This window comes from Loxodonta africana, chromosome 3 (genome assembly GCF_030014295.1).
Source record: "Loxodonta africana isolate mLoxAfr1 chromosome 3, mLoxAfr1.hap2, whole genome shotgun sequence".
Taxonomy (NCBI): Eukaryota; Metazoa; Chordata; class Mammalia; order Proboscidea; family Elephantidae; genus Loxodonta; species Loxodonta africana.
The window spans coordinates 80,346,723-80,362,206 of NC_087344.1; the positions used below are offsets into that span (position 1 = coordinate 80,346,723).

At 50.7% G+C, this 15,484-nt stretch overlaps 2 protein-coding genes across 6 annotated transcripts; one reads left to right on the forward strand and one right to left on the reverse strand.

The window, feature by feature from the left end:
• The first annotated feature begins 1,088 nt into the window (after window positions 1-1,088).
• CDC20 (cell division cycle 20) lies at window positions 1,089-5,213 on the forward strand. 5 transcript variants are annotated; one of them, XM_064281832.1, is made up of 11 exons: window positions 1,089-1,313; window positions 1,453-1,674; window positions 1,787-1,935; window positions 2,022-2,118; window positions 2,256-2,384; window positions 2,483-2,679; window positions 2,796-2,890; window positions 3,026-3,254; window positions 3,409-3,534; window positions 4,444-4,561; window positions 4,962-5,213. In XM_064281832.1, the coding sequence occupies exons 2-11, from the start codon at window positions 1,494-1,496 to the stop codon at window positions 5,138-5,140; spliced, it is 1,500 nt and encodes a 499-aa protein (XP_064137902.1). In that variant the 5' UTR covers window positions 1,089-1,313; window positions 1,453-1,493; the 3' UTR covers window positions 5,141-5,213. The 5 variants fall into 5 exon arrangements, with proteins under 5 accessions (XP_064137902.1, XP_023410381.1, XP_023410382.1 ...); XM_023554613.2 differs by having other exon boundaries at window positions 2,796-3,254; XM_023554614.2 differs by lacking the exon at window positions 1,089-1,313 and having other exon boundaries at window positions 1,326-1,935.
• A 156-nt stretch (window positions 5,214-5,369) lies between these two features.
• On the reverse strand, window positions 5,370-10,337 carry ELOVL1 (ELOVL fatty acid elongase 1). Its single transcript, XM_010595282.2, has 8 exons — window positions 10,228-10,337; window positions 7,500-7,559; window positions 7,141-7,331; window positions 6,893-6,973; window positions 6,703-6,759; window positions 6,502-6,607; window positions 6,279-6,415; window positions 5,370-6,096 (listed from the first exon to the last, which is right to left on the reverse strand). Exons 2-8 carry the CDS (start codon window positions 7,543-7,545, stop codon window positions 5,875-5,877), a joined length of 840 nt encoding a protein of 279 aa, XP_010593584.1. The 5' UTR covers window positions 7,546-7,559; window positions 10,228-10,337; the 3' UTR covers window positions 5,370-5,874.
• Window positions 10,338-15,484: the final 5,147 nt, after the last annotated feature.

A 15,484-nucleotide genomic window follows, 5' to 3' on the forward strand; every position in this document is an offset into this window, starting at 1 on the left:
AACATTTGTTACTTTGTGTGTGTGTGTGTTTTAATCTAGCATTTCTAGTGGGAGTGACATGGTATCTTGTTGTGTTTTAGATTTGCATCTGTCTGATGGCTAATGATGCCGAACATCTTTTCATGTGTTTGGTGGCCATTTGAATGTCCTCTTTGGTGAGATGTCTATTCAAGTCTTTTCTCCATTTTGTGATTGGGTTGTCTTTTTGTTCTTGTCAAAATTTTATGTATTTTTTGGTTATTAGTTTCTTAAGATATTCTCTCAGTCAGTAGCTTGTCTTTTCACTTTTTTGGTGGAGTCTTTTGATGAAAAAATTTTTATGAGGTCCCATTTATTTTGTCTTTTGCTGTTTGTGTTTTTATTGTTGTATTGGATAATCCACTGTAAGAAAGCTAGGCTCAACAGCTTGCCCCTGCATTTTCTTCTAAGAATTTTATGGTTTTAGCTTTCACATTTAGGTCTTTAATCCATTTTGAATGTTTTTGTGTATGGTGTGAGGCTGAACCTTTTTCTTGATCTTAAGAAATTCCTCTCATCCTCATTTTTCGTTTGTAAACAAAACAATTTTAAAAAACACGTGTACTACTTTTACTACTACTTCCTTCCTAGCTAGGTTCCTACTAGGGGCCAAGCAAATAGGGGATGCTCTCTAAAGCCCTCCTACTTGATTTTTTGCCTTTCCATTTGCGGCCTGTGGAAACACTCTCAAATCCTTCTCCTTGCCCCACCCCTCCCCGCCTGCCGCTAGCCCGCTTTCCTTTTTCTTCTCTGAATGGCTCGAGTGCTTTAGGTCACTTCACCGAGTTCGGCACTTATGTATCATATATATGATTCACACGTGAAGTTTCTTGGACGCACAGATACTCAAGCACCCCGCGCCTGACGCTCTCAGCTCGCGATGGAGCAGGGGAAGCTGAAGAATGAATGGAAGGGACTCGGTAACGTGGGGCAGCGCAGGCTCCGCCCCCAGGTGCACTCCGCCCCGCCCCGCCCCGCCCCGCCCCCCTCCGTCCCGCCCCACCCCACCCCTCCAAGCTTTTAAGCGTCATTTCGCCGGGATGTTTGAAAAAAAAAAAAAAGAGAGATGGGCTTTAAGCGTCTCTCACCCTTCAAATCTCGTTCCGCTCTGGACTATCGTGAGATCGCTGACTTCAGCCGGAACACCCGCCCCCTGTGCCATAAAGGCCAATGGGCGATGGCGACGGTTGCGACGGTTGGGTTTTGAAGGAGCCAATGGCTACTCGGAGCGGAGAGTTTAAGAAGCCAGAGTTGCCAAGGCCGGCCCGGGACTGGAACCTGATCAGGAAGCGACGGTAAGAGGCGGCTGGGCCGAGCCGAGGTGGGCTGCGGCCAGGGGGTGCTAGGCCGGGAGGGGCTGCAGCCGGCTGTGGCTGGCTGGGAGTGAAGGAGCTCCGCGCCGTTCCCTGAGCACGGTCGGCTCTCTTTCTCCAGGACTTGGCGGGTACCAAGGACCCCCCCTTCCAGAGACTCCCATGGCGCATTTTGTGTTCGAGAGTGACCTGCACTCGCTGCTCCAGCTGGACGCACCCATCCCCAATGCACCCCCCGCACGCTGGCAGCGCAAAGCTAAGGAAGCAGCGGGGCCGGCCCCCTCACCCATGCGAGCGGCCAACCGGTCCCACAGCGCCGGCAGGACCCCAGGCCGAACTCCTGGTGAGTGGGGTGCGGCAGGACACGGGGGCCGGGGGGGAATGGCAGAGAGCAGCCTTCGTTCTTCCAACCCCAGGAGCCTGGTCAGAGGTCTGCCTCTCTATTCCTGCTCCAGGCAAATCCAGCTCCAAAGCTCAGACCACTCCCAGCAAAGCTGGCGGTGATCGTTATATCCCCCATCGCAGTGCTTCCCAGATGGAGGTTGCTAGCTTCCTCCTGAGTAAGGAGAACCAGCCTGAAAACAGCCAGACACCCACCAAGAAGGTATGTGCTCAGAGGGGTTCCAGGCAGGGGACCCACCTCTGCCCTTTAATAATATCATCTGCCTCACCATCAACTTTATATGCCAGGAACATCAGAAAGCCTGGGCCTTGAACTTGAACGGTTTTGATGTGGAGGAAGCCAAGATCCTTCGGCTCAGTGGAAAACCCCAGAATGCTCCAGAAGGTAAGAAGAGTGGTTCTTGGAGGGAGGTGTCAGTCCATCCCCAGGGCTGAGGGGGATGCCAGTTTGCTCTGGCCTTCTAGGTTAGGAGGAGAGGTGTCAATTCTCCCAGTGTTCTAGACCCACTCCTGTTGCCACAGGTTACCAGAATCGACTGAAGGTACTCTATAGCCAAAAGACCACGCCTGGCTCTAGCCAAAAGACCTGCCGTTACATTCCTTCCCTGCCAGATCGTATTCTGGATGCCCCTGAAATCCGGAATGACTACTGTAAGCGCAGCCTTATCCTTGCCTTATGGATGGAGAAAGAGGGCCTGGGGACCAGGCAAACGAGGGAGTTTATGCTTATCCCTTTCCTCCTCTGGCAGACCTGAACCTTGTGGACTGGAGCTCTGGGAATGTACTGGCTGTGGCGCTGGACAATAGTGTATACTTGTGGAGTGCTAGCTCTGGTGACATCTTGCAGCTGCTGCAAATGGAGCAGCCTGGTGAATATGTATCCTCTGTGGCCTGGATCAAAGAGGGCAACTACCTGGCTGTGGGCACCAGCAGTGCTGAGGTGCAGGTGAGACTTGTCCCTGCGCTGCAGCTCTATTGCCCACAGACCCAGGAGGCTTGCCCAGCTGGAGATGTTAATGCCAAGTCCTAATCTCTGATCCTAGTGATCTTCTCTACCTCTAGCTATGGGATGTGCAACAGCAGAAACGGCTTCGAAACATGACCAGTCACTCTGCCAGAGTAGGCTCCCTCTGTTGGAACAGCTACATCCTGTCCAGGTCAGTGGTGAACCCAGACCTCTATGATTCTTGCCCACTCTCCCCGACTGAGCACCCCTGGACTGAAGCAGCTCAGGCCTGCTTATGTTTGGCTCTGCTGAAGAACCTCCGTGATTTCCTTTTTCCCTTCCCCAGTGGCTCGCGCTCTGGCCATATCCACCACCATGATGTCCGGGTAGCAGAACACCATGTAGCCACACTGAGTGGCCACAGCCAGGAAGTCTGTGGACTGCGCTGGGCCCCAGATGGACGACACTTGGCCAGTGGTGGCAATGATAACTTGGTCAATGTGTGGCCTAGTGCTCCTGGAGAGGGTGGCTGGGTTCCCTTACAGACATTCACCCAGCATCAAGGGGCCGTCAAGGTGAGAGTAGGGCTGGGCTGGGGTAGAAGCCTACCCAGAAACTGGGAACTGTTGAGGGGACATGAGGTGGGGGGATCGGGGTGGGTTAATCTGTAACCCCTGTAACTCCTCGTCTAGCTGTACTACCTGCTGATCCCATCGTTATCTGGCCTAGGCTGTAGCTTGGTGTCCCTGGCAGTCCAGTGTCCTGGCAACGGGAGGGGGCACGAGTGACCGACACATTCGCATCTGGAACGTCTGCTCTGGGGCCTGTCTGAGTGCTGTGGATGCCCATTCTCAGGTAGCGTTTCTACCTGTTCAGTCTCTTCTGGATGTGTTCTTATTCTGTGTAGTCTAACTGGGTAACCATGTCCACTCCACTGGCTTCACCAACTCTGTATCCGATGTTTCCCAAACTTCTAACTCAGCTTTCCTTTCCAATGATCTGTGAGATATTTCCAACCCTATGTCCTATTGGGGCACACCACCACCTCAATGTATCCCAGATTGCATTTACCACTTCCCCTTGCCTCCCTGAAATGTGTTCTTCCTCCTCCTCTTATATTGCTTGAGAATGGCAGAACCTACTCAGAAATTTGAAAAGCCTGCTATCATCTTTCATCCTTATCACCTAGTCACCAAGAGCTATCAGTTTTACCTAGAATATCATTCACATCTCTCCCCTCCCCTCAGCCTCATCCTTCTTCCCATAGACCACTGCAACTGCTGCCTCATTGATCTCCAGGCATTCTGTCTGATCTCCTTCAATTTGTCCTCTACACTATGGTCTCAGTGGCCTTTCTGGACTATAAATCTGTCATTGTCTTCTTTAAACCCTGCAATGGTTCCCCATCACCTACAAAAATTCATATCCATTAGAATATTTGAGGCCCTTGCTGTTGGGCCTCCTAGCAACCACACCAGCTTCTTTTCTTTCCACATCCAGCCTTCTCTAGACATGGGCTCTGTAGCCAGATGGCCTGAGTTCATATTCCGGCTCTGTCACCAACTAACAGCTTGCATGTGACCATAGGCAACTTGAACTTCTTTCTGCCTGATTCTTCATCTGTAATATGGATGATAATTTTAACTCTCTCAAAGACTTGTGATCAAACAGTCTGAGTCTGTAGCACCTGGCAGGGTGTGTAACACTTAGTTCTGATTTGAGTAGCTTTAGCTATATAATGCCCACACCATTCCCTCTGCACAGGTGTGCTCCATCCTCTGGTCTCCCCACTACAAGGAGCTCATCTCAGGCCATGGCTTTGCCCAGAACCAACTGGTTATTTGGAAGTACCCAACCATGGCTAAGGTGGCTGAGCTCAAAGGTAGGTGGTGCAAAATAAAAGAAGCCAGATGCAAAAGGGCACATATTGTATGATTCCATTTATATGAAATGTCTAGAATGTGCAAACTGTTAGAGACAAAGTAGATCACTAGCTGCCAGAGGCTGAGGGGTTGGGGGAGAAGGTAGAGGGGAGTGACTGCTACTGGGCATGGGGTTTCTATTTGGGGTAATGCAGATGTTCTGGAATTAGGTAGTGGTGATGGCTGCATAGCTTTGTGAATATACTAAAACCACTGGATTGTACACTTTAAATTAAAAGGGTGAATTTTATGGTATATGAATTGTATCTCAATAAAAGCTGTTATAAAAAACACAAGCATCTGTAGGCTGTGTCTACATTCATGTGCCCTGCTCTCACTTTTTCCCTCCTCATACCCCAGGCCACACAGCCCGAGTCCTGAGTCTGACCATGAGCCCAGATGGGGCCACTGTGGCATCAGCAGCAGCAGATGAGACCCTGCGGCTATGGCGCTGCTTTGAGTTGGACCCTGCACGGCGGCGGGAGCGGGAGAAGGCCAGTGCAGCCAAAAGCAGCCTCATCCACCAAGGCATTCGTTGAGGACCAACCCATCACCTCAGTGTTTTGTTTTTTTTATTTTTCTAATAAAGTCATGTCTCCCTTTCTCTCATGACCTATGTCCCATCGGTTTTCCCAGGGGTTCTCTTCTACTGTGATCAGAGAGCTAGAAATGTCACATGGGAGTTTTGACCATCCCCCCTGTTTTAGATAGGGCTAGTGAGTCTTTGTACCTCTTCTATTGACACACGTACACACACAGCCTCAATGGTTTCCTCTGTCACTTTTTAATTATGACACAGTGAGTGAGCAGCCTCCACAGGCTGTATTTCCAGGCCCCTCACTCACCCTGACCTTTGGCTAAGAAGCTCCTGCTTCATTGTGGGGGTGGAGAAGGAGGGAGCCTGAGTCCACAGTGACAGATTATTGCTGACCTCTTCAGTGTGAGAAAAAGGCCACAAGACCCTGGTGGGGGCCAGCCCTGAGTGTTCCTCCCCCAAGTTTAAGGCAGGGAGAGGGGAGTAAGTGTCCAGCCCTTTGAGCCCCCAGCTCTGGAGTAGCAGAGAGCAATGAGGCCATGTCCCTGGGGCTGGCCTGGAGAAGTGGATGAGGCGGTGGTCCCTGTGAACCAGCTGTGGGGAGGGGAGGGCCTGTCCCCTGCTCAGTCTTGACCATGTAAGCCCTGGTCACAGGAATAGGTGGGGAGTACACTGATGGATGCTGCCTAAGGTGCAGTCCAGAGGCACTTAGGTGGGCGCCTACCTAGGCCATGTTTCTCAGTTGGCCTTGACCTTGGTGGTGCCTGGAGCTCCATTTTGCTGAAGTGCACGGGGTAGCCGCTTGCCTTTAGTGTACGACTGATACCAGAAATTGGAGAAGAGCACGAAGAAGATGGTACCATACATCCAGATGAGGTGGATGATGACTGGGAACTGGTAGTTACAGCTGGGCATGAAGTAGTACTGGGAGATGTGCAGTGAAACCAGGACAAACTGGATCTAGGACAGAGAAAAGCAAGGGTCAGAGGGAACAGGACTGGAGGGAAAGAGGGCAGAGGAACAGACTGAAATGTTGAGTGGGGAGGGATGGGGTCAAAGGTTAGGTAGGTTGGATTAAGATAGGATCCAGACTAGGAATGTTGCGGGGGAGGGAAGTTCTAGGCCAGGCTGGGGCCCCTCACCAGCTGGATGGCTGTCATGTGCTTTTTCCACCAAAGGTAGGGCTGAGCCACAGGGCCAAGGGCAGACAATCCATAGTACAGGTACATGATGACATGCACAGACGAGTTTATCATGGCATGGAAAGAGCCCATTCCTCCTGTGAGTGGACAGAGAAACGGTCAGGCAAGTCAAGGCTCTGGTCCCCAGTGCCCACCCCTTCTCCCAGTGGTCTTCATCACTCACCAGGAGCAACCTTTACTCCCCACCACCAGCTCCAGGGAAGTACCGAATGATGGAAGACATGTAGGAAGGTCACCTGCCCATCCTTCTTCCGAAGAATAAAGATCACCTGAGAGAAGATTGGAACTGGAGGGTTGGAACTAGGGTCTCTCTCCCCTCCCACCCCTCCCTCCCCAAGTTCTTACATCTTATTTAACCACTCACCGTGTCCATCAGCTCAATGAACTTAGAGAAGAGGAAGAGCCAGGCCACTCGAACCATCTGCAAGAATTCAGAGCAGCCTTAGAACTCCCCATGCTGCTCTAGCAGTCTCCCTAAATGGGGCTATGAGCATAGGTCACCCTGTGCTCCTATCCCCCAAGTTGCTTACGATCTAGCCCCAGCCCCTACTTACCCTAAGTGCCTCAGGGCTGTTGGAATAGTCCACAGGATCACAGCGCCAGGTGTAGGTACTCAGCCAGCCAGACATCAGGAACTAGGAAGGGGTGTGGATCAGACTACCAGACCCACCACCCCATGCCTTCTCTAGCTGAAGAGATGGATCTGAGCCTCTCTGGAAAGGAGAGGTGCCATCCTCTGGTCCTAAGCCCCAGCCCTTATCCTGCTGGCAAGAATTAACACATAGGTATCCTAGGGGCCCACCTCATAGACAATGTACAGGGAGAGTGCCACCAGTGAGAAGTTGTAGACAACCATGAAGCCACGGAGCTGGAAAGGCTTCCGATTGGCCATGATGCGCGGCCCAAGTGAGAGAACGAAGTACACGTAGGTCAGGAGGATGGAGGTCATTAGTAGTGGGGAGCCCATCAGAGGGTAGCCCTGGGTCCGGGGATCTGTGAACAAAGGAGTGAGGAAGGGTCACAGGATTCAAAATATCTCCACCAGGTCTGCAGACATAAGATCAGGTCAAGAAGTTTACAGGGACTCTCCATTTGGAAACAGCCCTAGATCTAGAGATTCCAGAGAATGAAAGAGAAAGTGGCTGGTGGATAGCATCCTACCTGCATGCTTCATCATCTCCTGGTACAGGTTCACGACAGCCTCCATCCTGGCTAAGGACTCTAAGGAAATATGGAGGGTGGGTATCAGACAGGGCCCATTGCACTGTTCCAACCCACCCTTGATTCACAGAAGCAAGACACAGAACCAGATGAGACAACTCCTAGCGCCTCATTGCAAGAAAGGACAGAGAACAGTGAGAGAAAGGAATTGTCGGAGATTCAGGATAGGCGGAGGCAGTGTGGTGGGGGCATCTGATCCCCACACATCCTGCCTACCTGGAAAGGGTTGTTCCACCCTTTGCCCTCCACATCTTATTCATGGCCTCCCCTCTACTCTTCCTCTATGGGAGAACTCTTAATTTCCTGTTCTCAAGATTCTCTCTTTTCCGGAGAGTCTTACCTCCTCACCAGCAGGGAACTCATCTCCAGAATGAATCTCCTTTCCCTTCCTCGCCAATCTCTCACCTCCCCACCTCTGGGTCTTTCTTCTGTCCAGGGATTCTCACCTTCAACCTCTCCTCTCCTGGCCCCACCTCTCCCTGCTGGGACTCACCTCCCTTCCCCTCAGTCCCTTCCGGGACTCTCATGACCTGGGATCCCTCCTCTCCCCTGCTAGAACACTCAGCTGCCTAGGTTCCTCCTGTCCTCCCAGGGCTCTCACCTCCGCCTGGCCTGTCCAATCCGGTGCTCTGCTCTTGCTGAGCCCTTCCTCTCTCGAGCCTGGCTCTTTGAGACTCCTGCCCTGGCGGCTGCACCTGTCTGACTAGATCTGGCAGCAGCCCCGCCCTCCGCCCACTGCCACTGGCTGCACGTGGGATGGAGGGTGGGTCTAGGCCACAGGTCAGTGACTGGGAGATTAGGGTGCAACAGGTTTGGGAAAGTCAAGTAAAGCCCCCACACTCACCCACGCACCGACCCACCCACTCCAGACCAGTCAGATGAGCTAAGGTCCTAGGGACTGAATGTCTCTAAGCCAGAAATCTCCCCTGGCTCCAGCCCCTGCTCCAACCCCAGCTCTGACCCAAAGAGAACAGCTGAAAACACACACCCAGCATCCTTTCCTGAACCAGTCACAAAGTCTCAGTTTGTTCTACTTCAAAATGGGTACAATCACCCTTCCTTCCCAGGGATGGGCAGAGAAGCCAGTGGCACGTGAGGAGGTGGGAAAGTGGGGGTGGTCTCAGGAATCTTCCCTTCCCTTAGGGAGGGACCCTAATGGGTTAGGCCCCCTCTCCCTCAAGACTGAAGGAATGTTGGGGGAGGGCTCACAGGGACACAAAATCCTCTGCCCAGACTCTGGAGACTGGGAATCTGAGATAGTCCCAGAGGGACGAGTCATTACCCATTTCCCGCACATCTAGGGCAGCAGGTGCTCAAGAGCTTCTTATACCTATTCTGCCCAGTTCCCTCTACCCAGAAAACCACCTGTGTCGGTACTAAGTGAAGAAACAGATCTTCTGATGCATTGATCACAGAGGCTCCACATGCACCCCTTCACACACATACGCTCTCACCCGGCATACATCTCACAGGTGCTCCCCCACACCTCCCCTTATTCCACACTTTTTCAGACCCACCATGCTCAGGCTCCAAGTTCTTCACACACATACACACCCTTTCTCACACAACTCTCCACTCCCAAAACAACTCACCAACAGCCAGGATGCACTTGTACACACAGAGCTCACATACCTCCTGCTGGCAACAACTCCCTCTCACACATGACCCATACAAACGCCCATGGATTTTGACAAGCAGGCTTTCTTATATTGACACCTGCTCCTAGCTACAGTCACACTGGCAAAACACACTGACTCGCTCAGGCAGGTGACTGCTTCACAGGTCCCTGCGCCTAACTACAGACACATTGGCAACACACTGACTCGCTCAGGCAGGTGACTTGTTTCACAGGTCCCACATTACCATGTGCAACTGTGCACCCTCAGGCCCACACCCACTTGAAGTTACACATGCAGGTTTACTCACGTGTATGTGAGTCACAGATCTATGTGGTCACATACATAAACTCATACAGACCATGTAGAGGTGAATGAACATAAAATCGCCCACATTATATGCAGACACACACCTGCCCTTGGTCACTCTTTCCATGGAAGGCAATCATTCATTCATTCATTCACAGATTTTTGTTGCCTTATTCTGTGGTAGGGCCAACCAGGTTTAGGCATGTGCTCTAACACACAGTCCCTCTCTGACACTCCTGGGCTGGCCAGCATGTTATCTCTCTCAACCACCACCCCCAAGCTCACTCCCACCCCACACACACACATACACGCATGCACTATGGAAGTCAAGAGTAGCTCATGGTTTCTGGGAAGGACCTTCTTTCCAAGCCTGAGGGAGATCTGGGTGTGTCCCGGTAGGGGAATTCAGCCCATTCCTTCCTCCATTTAAGAGGAATGGAAGGAAAAAGGAGAATGGCAAAGGAAGGGGGAGGGGAAAGGAGAAGAGAAAAGGGAGGAGATAGAGGCGGAGAGGGGCAAGACTAGGAGGGGGCGGAGGAAGACCTACGTTTAAGAAATAGGGGGGTGGGGGGGGACGAGGGGAGGTTGCTGGAGAGGCCCAGCCCCAGCGAGCTGGGACCTCCCACCCACTTTTCCCAGGAACAGCCTCGCCCACAGCCTGGGCAGGGCAGGGCAGGGCCTGGTTGGGCTAGCTAGCCAGAGGACCCTGGCACGTGGAGAGCCCGTGGAAGGTCCAGACTCACCAGTGGTGGACCAGGCGGGCTGTCGTGGAGAGCTCGGAGGGAGCAGTGCCAGAGAGAACTACCCAGGACCAGCTTGCCTGCCACTTCCTCATCTGCTGGGCCGACTTTCTGTCACCCGAGGGGGAGGGGGCGGGCCGGGTGGGGGGCGCCTGCTGATTGGGCCGCCAGCCGGAGGCAGGAGGGGCTGTCCAGCACCGGCTGGGCTCAGCTTTGCTCAGCGGGAGAGGCGGGAGCAGGGGCGGGCCTCCTGATTCCGGGGCAGGAAGCACACCCAGCTCTGACTCCCCACCCCTTCCCTTGTCATTTCAGCCCGCCTTGGTCAGGCCACTTCGGCCCGCCCGCCAGAGTTGCACACCGCTTCTTCCTGACATTCAGCCCCTGAATGGCCTCATGCTGGGCCCTCCGGTGATGGCTCCACCAATATGACGAACACAACTTCTGTTTGTGGCAGGCCCAGCCTGGGACTCTAGGAAAAGGTCCAGGCCTCGGACCTTCCCCCAAAGAGCTCACTCACTAGTGGGGTGAGACTAGAGGGGTGGGCAGGAGGCAGTATGTGTGCTAAGGGCTGACTTGGGGTGGCAGGGATGTCTCAGTGGGAGGGAGCAGCTGGGCAAGGAAGCCTTCTCTAAGAGCCTATAAACCTGGATGAGCCTATCAATGGAGATGGAAGAATACAAGGGGCCTGGTGGCCTAGTGATTAAGAGCTCGGCTGCTAACCAAAAGGTTGGTAGCTCAAGTCCACCAGCTGTTCCTTGGAAACCCTATGGGGCAGTTCTACTCTGTCCTAAAGGGTCACTGTGAGTTGGGATTGACTCGTTTTAAACTGGCCTTCGAAGTGGGGGGAAAGAAATGGGGGGGGGGGCAGGGAGTTGGCTGTGACTGAAGGTAGTAGGTCTTACAGGCCAAATGGGATAGTTCCAATTTGATTTTAAAAGCAGAGGAGAAAAAGTGAAGATTTTTAAGGAGGGAACAAATCAAGCTTCTATTATTCATTCATCAAATATTTATTGACCACCTACTATGTGCAAGACTGTGTTAAGTTCTTGTGACACATTAACAAACAAGTCAGAAGTTGTCCCTGCACGCATGGGGTTTTTAGTCTAGCTGAATCACCTTACTCCGGCAGCCAGTGTGTTGACGGTATTGTGGGGAGACCAGGTGAGAGATAACAGGTCTGGAAATTGATGGGGTTGACAATGTGGCTATTTCTTCAAGATGACTGGAACACACACACAATAGGTTATATATCTGGCTTCCTGTGCTCCCCCTCCGCTCCCGCCCTCCCCCGCCCCCACCAAATAAAAAAAAAAAATAGGTTGAATTATTGAGGGCAGAGATTAGGTTTTAGTGATATGAACTCTGATTCCCCAACGGCACCTGGAAAAGTGCTTTGCATAGTGATTCAATAACTGCTTTTAGGATTAGATGGTGTAAATGTGGATAGAATAAGGGAATTCGGAAGGGGGGTGGCTTGGGGGAAATAATGTTTTGTAAAGGATGAGATGTAGTAGCTTCATGGAAATTTAGTCCTAGATTTTAGGTAAGAGGCCAGAGGCAGGGTACAGGTATGACTGTACCCTGCCCTTTAGTACCTGCCCTTGAAAGGAAATGAGGAGGAAAAGTCAACTATTCAAAAAGTTTAAACTTCTTAGCTTTGTACACTAAAGCGCTACATGATCTGGGCCCTAGCCTCTCCCCTCAACCTGTGTCACTCTCCCAAGCTATACCCTGTGCTTTAACTGATCCCCAAGGATGTCAGCATCTTTCACAACCTCTCTTCACCCCCAAGCCTTGACCCCTGGCCCAGCACAAGGTACAACCAGCTCTCCCAGTCACTAAATCAATCCCTCATCTTGCTCCCACAATCTCACTTTAAAGCAATTATCTGCTTAGCTGCATCCCCCAACTATAAGCACCTCTTAGCAGGGGCCATGTTCCAGTCATATCTATACCTCTAGCAGGAGTGTCTGGATGGTGCAAATGGTTAAGCATTAAGCGCTGACTACTAACCAAATGGTTGGCAGTTTGAACCCACCCAGAGGCTCCTCAGAAGAAAGGTTTGGTGATCTGCTTCCGAAAGGTAACAGCCTTGAAAACCCATGCAGTTGTTCTACTCTACACACATGGGGTGGCCATGAGTTGGCATCAACTCCATGCCAACCGGTTTGGTTTATATCTCTAATACCTAGCACATTGCCTGATACTCAGGTGACCCTCCAAAAATGTTTGCTGAGTGCACGTTAGAGGACATGGGACAAAGAGAGAAAGGAAAGAGAGGTCAAGGTACTTACAAGAATCCAAGGCCAAGTGGGAAGGACAAGAATTCAAAAGCCTTTTATACTTTCCTTGGGGTGGCAGTATTCATTGATTCAGTACATGTTTACTGACAGCCTGATGTATTCCTGGTATACGCTAGTGGCTTTGGAGTCAAGCCAGACTCCACAGACCTGAGCTTAAGTCTTCCAGTTAGTACCTGTGTACTATTATGTAAACTGCAGAACCTCTATAAAATGAGAATAAAACCGTACCTAGCTCATAGGATTGTTGTGCAGATTAAGGGAATTAACCCATGCAAAGAGTTCCCCTAGCACTGTTTCTGTCTCAGCATTTAATAGACAAGGTGGGGAAGCGGCTTAGATTTTAAGGTTTATACTTGTATGTACATTCACAAACATTCACTTAACAAGTATATCCTAAACGCATACTATGTGCAAAGCACTGTTCTGAGGAGCACCACTGAGAGGTTTTGGATTAAGTGTCCACCAGGAGAGTCCATTAGAGACAGACAAAATGGAGTGCTGTAGATGATAATAATGCCCGGAGGCCAATCAGAGCAGTGACAGTGAACTTCAATTATCTGTTTATTCATCTGGACCACACTGGTAAGCTGACCATAGCTAGCCCTCACTAAATATTAAAAATACAATGAACATGCTCAAAGACTCACTTTGCTCAGTTCTTGTCCTGGTCCTGGGAGAAAATATCTTCAAATATCTGAGTTAGAACACTTAGGCCCAAGTCCCACCTAATGGCATCTCCATGGCCCTGGGTTTCTGCAAAATATTCACAATCTAGTGGAGAACACAGGCATATAAACTAACAATTACAGTAGAGTGTGGTGAGTGTTCCCACAAAGAAAAACCCAGTGTTATGAAAGCACGGAGGGGAGCACCTTAACAAAAGCTTTGGGCGAGGGATAATTCTTGGAAGGCCTCACATTCTTGGAACACCAAAGCTGAGCATTAAAGGACATTTTATAGAAGGCAGGGAAAGGCATTCTAGGAAGAGGGAAGAGTGTGTGTGAAGGCACAAGAGTGAGAGTGTGGTAGGTTTGGGGAGCTCTAGGTAATTTGGTGTGAGTCCAGCTCAGAGGGCATAGGGGTAAGGGCAGGAAATGGAGGCAGGAGTTAGTTTACAGAGAGCCTATATGCCATGGTGAGAAGTTTGGATTTACTCTGTATTCCTCAGCCCTGGCTACACACTAGAATCACCCAGGGAGCATTTAAAATATTAATGCCTGGATCTTACCTCCAGATTGATTCTAATGGTTGTTTTTAATGGGAAAAGGCTTGAGCACATTTACATGCTATATAGAAGAAGTCAACAGAGGAGAGGGTGAAGTTGCAGGACGGAACGGAATCCAGTATACACATGGAGGATTTCATCTTTGGCTGATGAGAATACCTCATAGAGTGAAAAGTACAGAAGAGGTAAGTTTGTCAGTGGGTTGGGAGGAAATTGAGGGAGTTTTCACCTAAAGGAGGCTATTTTTTCCCTTTAATTAGAAGGTCATTGCTGCAAATGAGGGGGAATGGTAGGATAAGGAGTTTTAAGGAAGTGGTAAAGTCTAGAGCAGCTGATGAAGGGGTGCTGGGAAGGCTTGGTAGGCGGAAAGGAAGGTCCTGCTGGGGTCAAGACCAGGAAAAGTGGCACTAGTTTAGAAGCCTGTGTGGTGTTCTTCAGCAGAGCTTAGTAGCCAGGAGGCAAACCAGTTGCTGTCAAGTTGATTCCAACTCACTGTGACCCCATGTGTGTCAGAGTAGAACTGTGCTCCATATATTGTTCAATGGCTGATTTTTTGGAAGTAGATCATCAGGTCTGTCTTCTGAGGCTCCTCTGGGTAAACTCGAGCCTCCAACCTTCTGCTTAGTAGCTGAGTGTGTTAACTGTTTACACGCCACCCAGGGACTTCTAGTGAGGAGTTAAGAAAGCTGAAAGGGAACTGTTTATATCTGCAGGGAAGCTAAGTGGAAGGCGTCAAGGTTACAGGGCTCAGTGAAGGAGACTAGCACCTACGCTGAATAGGAAGAAAAGTAAAGCCAGGGCAGGCTGATAAAACTGGAGAAACAAGAGGTCAAGGATCTCACAGTCTTGATAAGGATGAAGGCCAGCTGTGGTGGGGAAAGAGCTCTCAGCCCAACGGCTAGTTAAAATTCCACCCTTTCACAGAGCCTTCCTAACTAATGGGAAGTGAGGTGACGATTTCCCGGTCCCACCCTGTCTGACTCACTCTTCATTCATTGCTTTCTGAGGAGCCCTCCTCCATCTTTCCCCAAAAGATAAACCAGTGATTTAGCCTGAAAATCATCACCTATATGAACCTTAACAACTCTATTCCTGTGATTGTTTAAGGCTTTATATGTTTCAGCAGGAAAATTAAATGGAGTGAGGTTGGAGAAGGAGGAAAGGCAGTGAGAAAAAAATGGGAAAACGTGTGCCTGTATGAATGTGAATGATTGAGGCAGTGGCAGGAATAGAGTACAGGAGACCCAGGGAAATCAGCTAAAGAATAATAGGATCTGAGGGTGTAAGATAGGGTAAGGTGGGGATGGAAGCAAGCACTTGGGGGCTGTCAAGCTTCTCTTTCCCCATCCTAAAAAGGTCAAAGGGTACTCACAAAGTACTCACACTGAGGAGTTGAAGGGAAGGTTGAGCCACTGAGGACAGGAGAGCAAAGAGGAGTGTAAAGGGTTTGCCAGTTAATCATTCTGCATGTCCCTGGGCCTCTGCCAGCTGGTGCCCTCTTCCTAAGCAGCCTGGGGCTTTAGCTGAAGGAACTGGGGCTGGAAAGACATCTGGCTGGGAAGGGAGACTGCATAAAACACTCTTCATATCTTCCAGATTTGAGGGTTTGTCTAGACCCCTGAGAGGTAAGGAACTAGGTCTGATCCATCCGTGGGTAGCCAGTGCCAACACAATATAGATCTCATTCAGGGGTCACTGAGCTGAACTAAAGACACTCTGGAAGGGGGAGGGA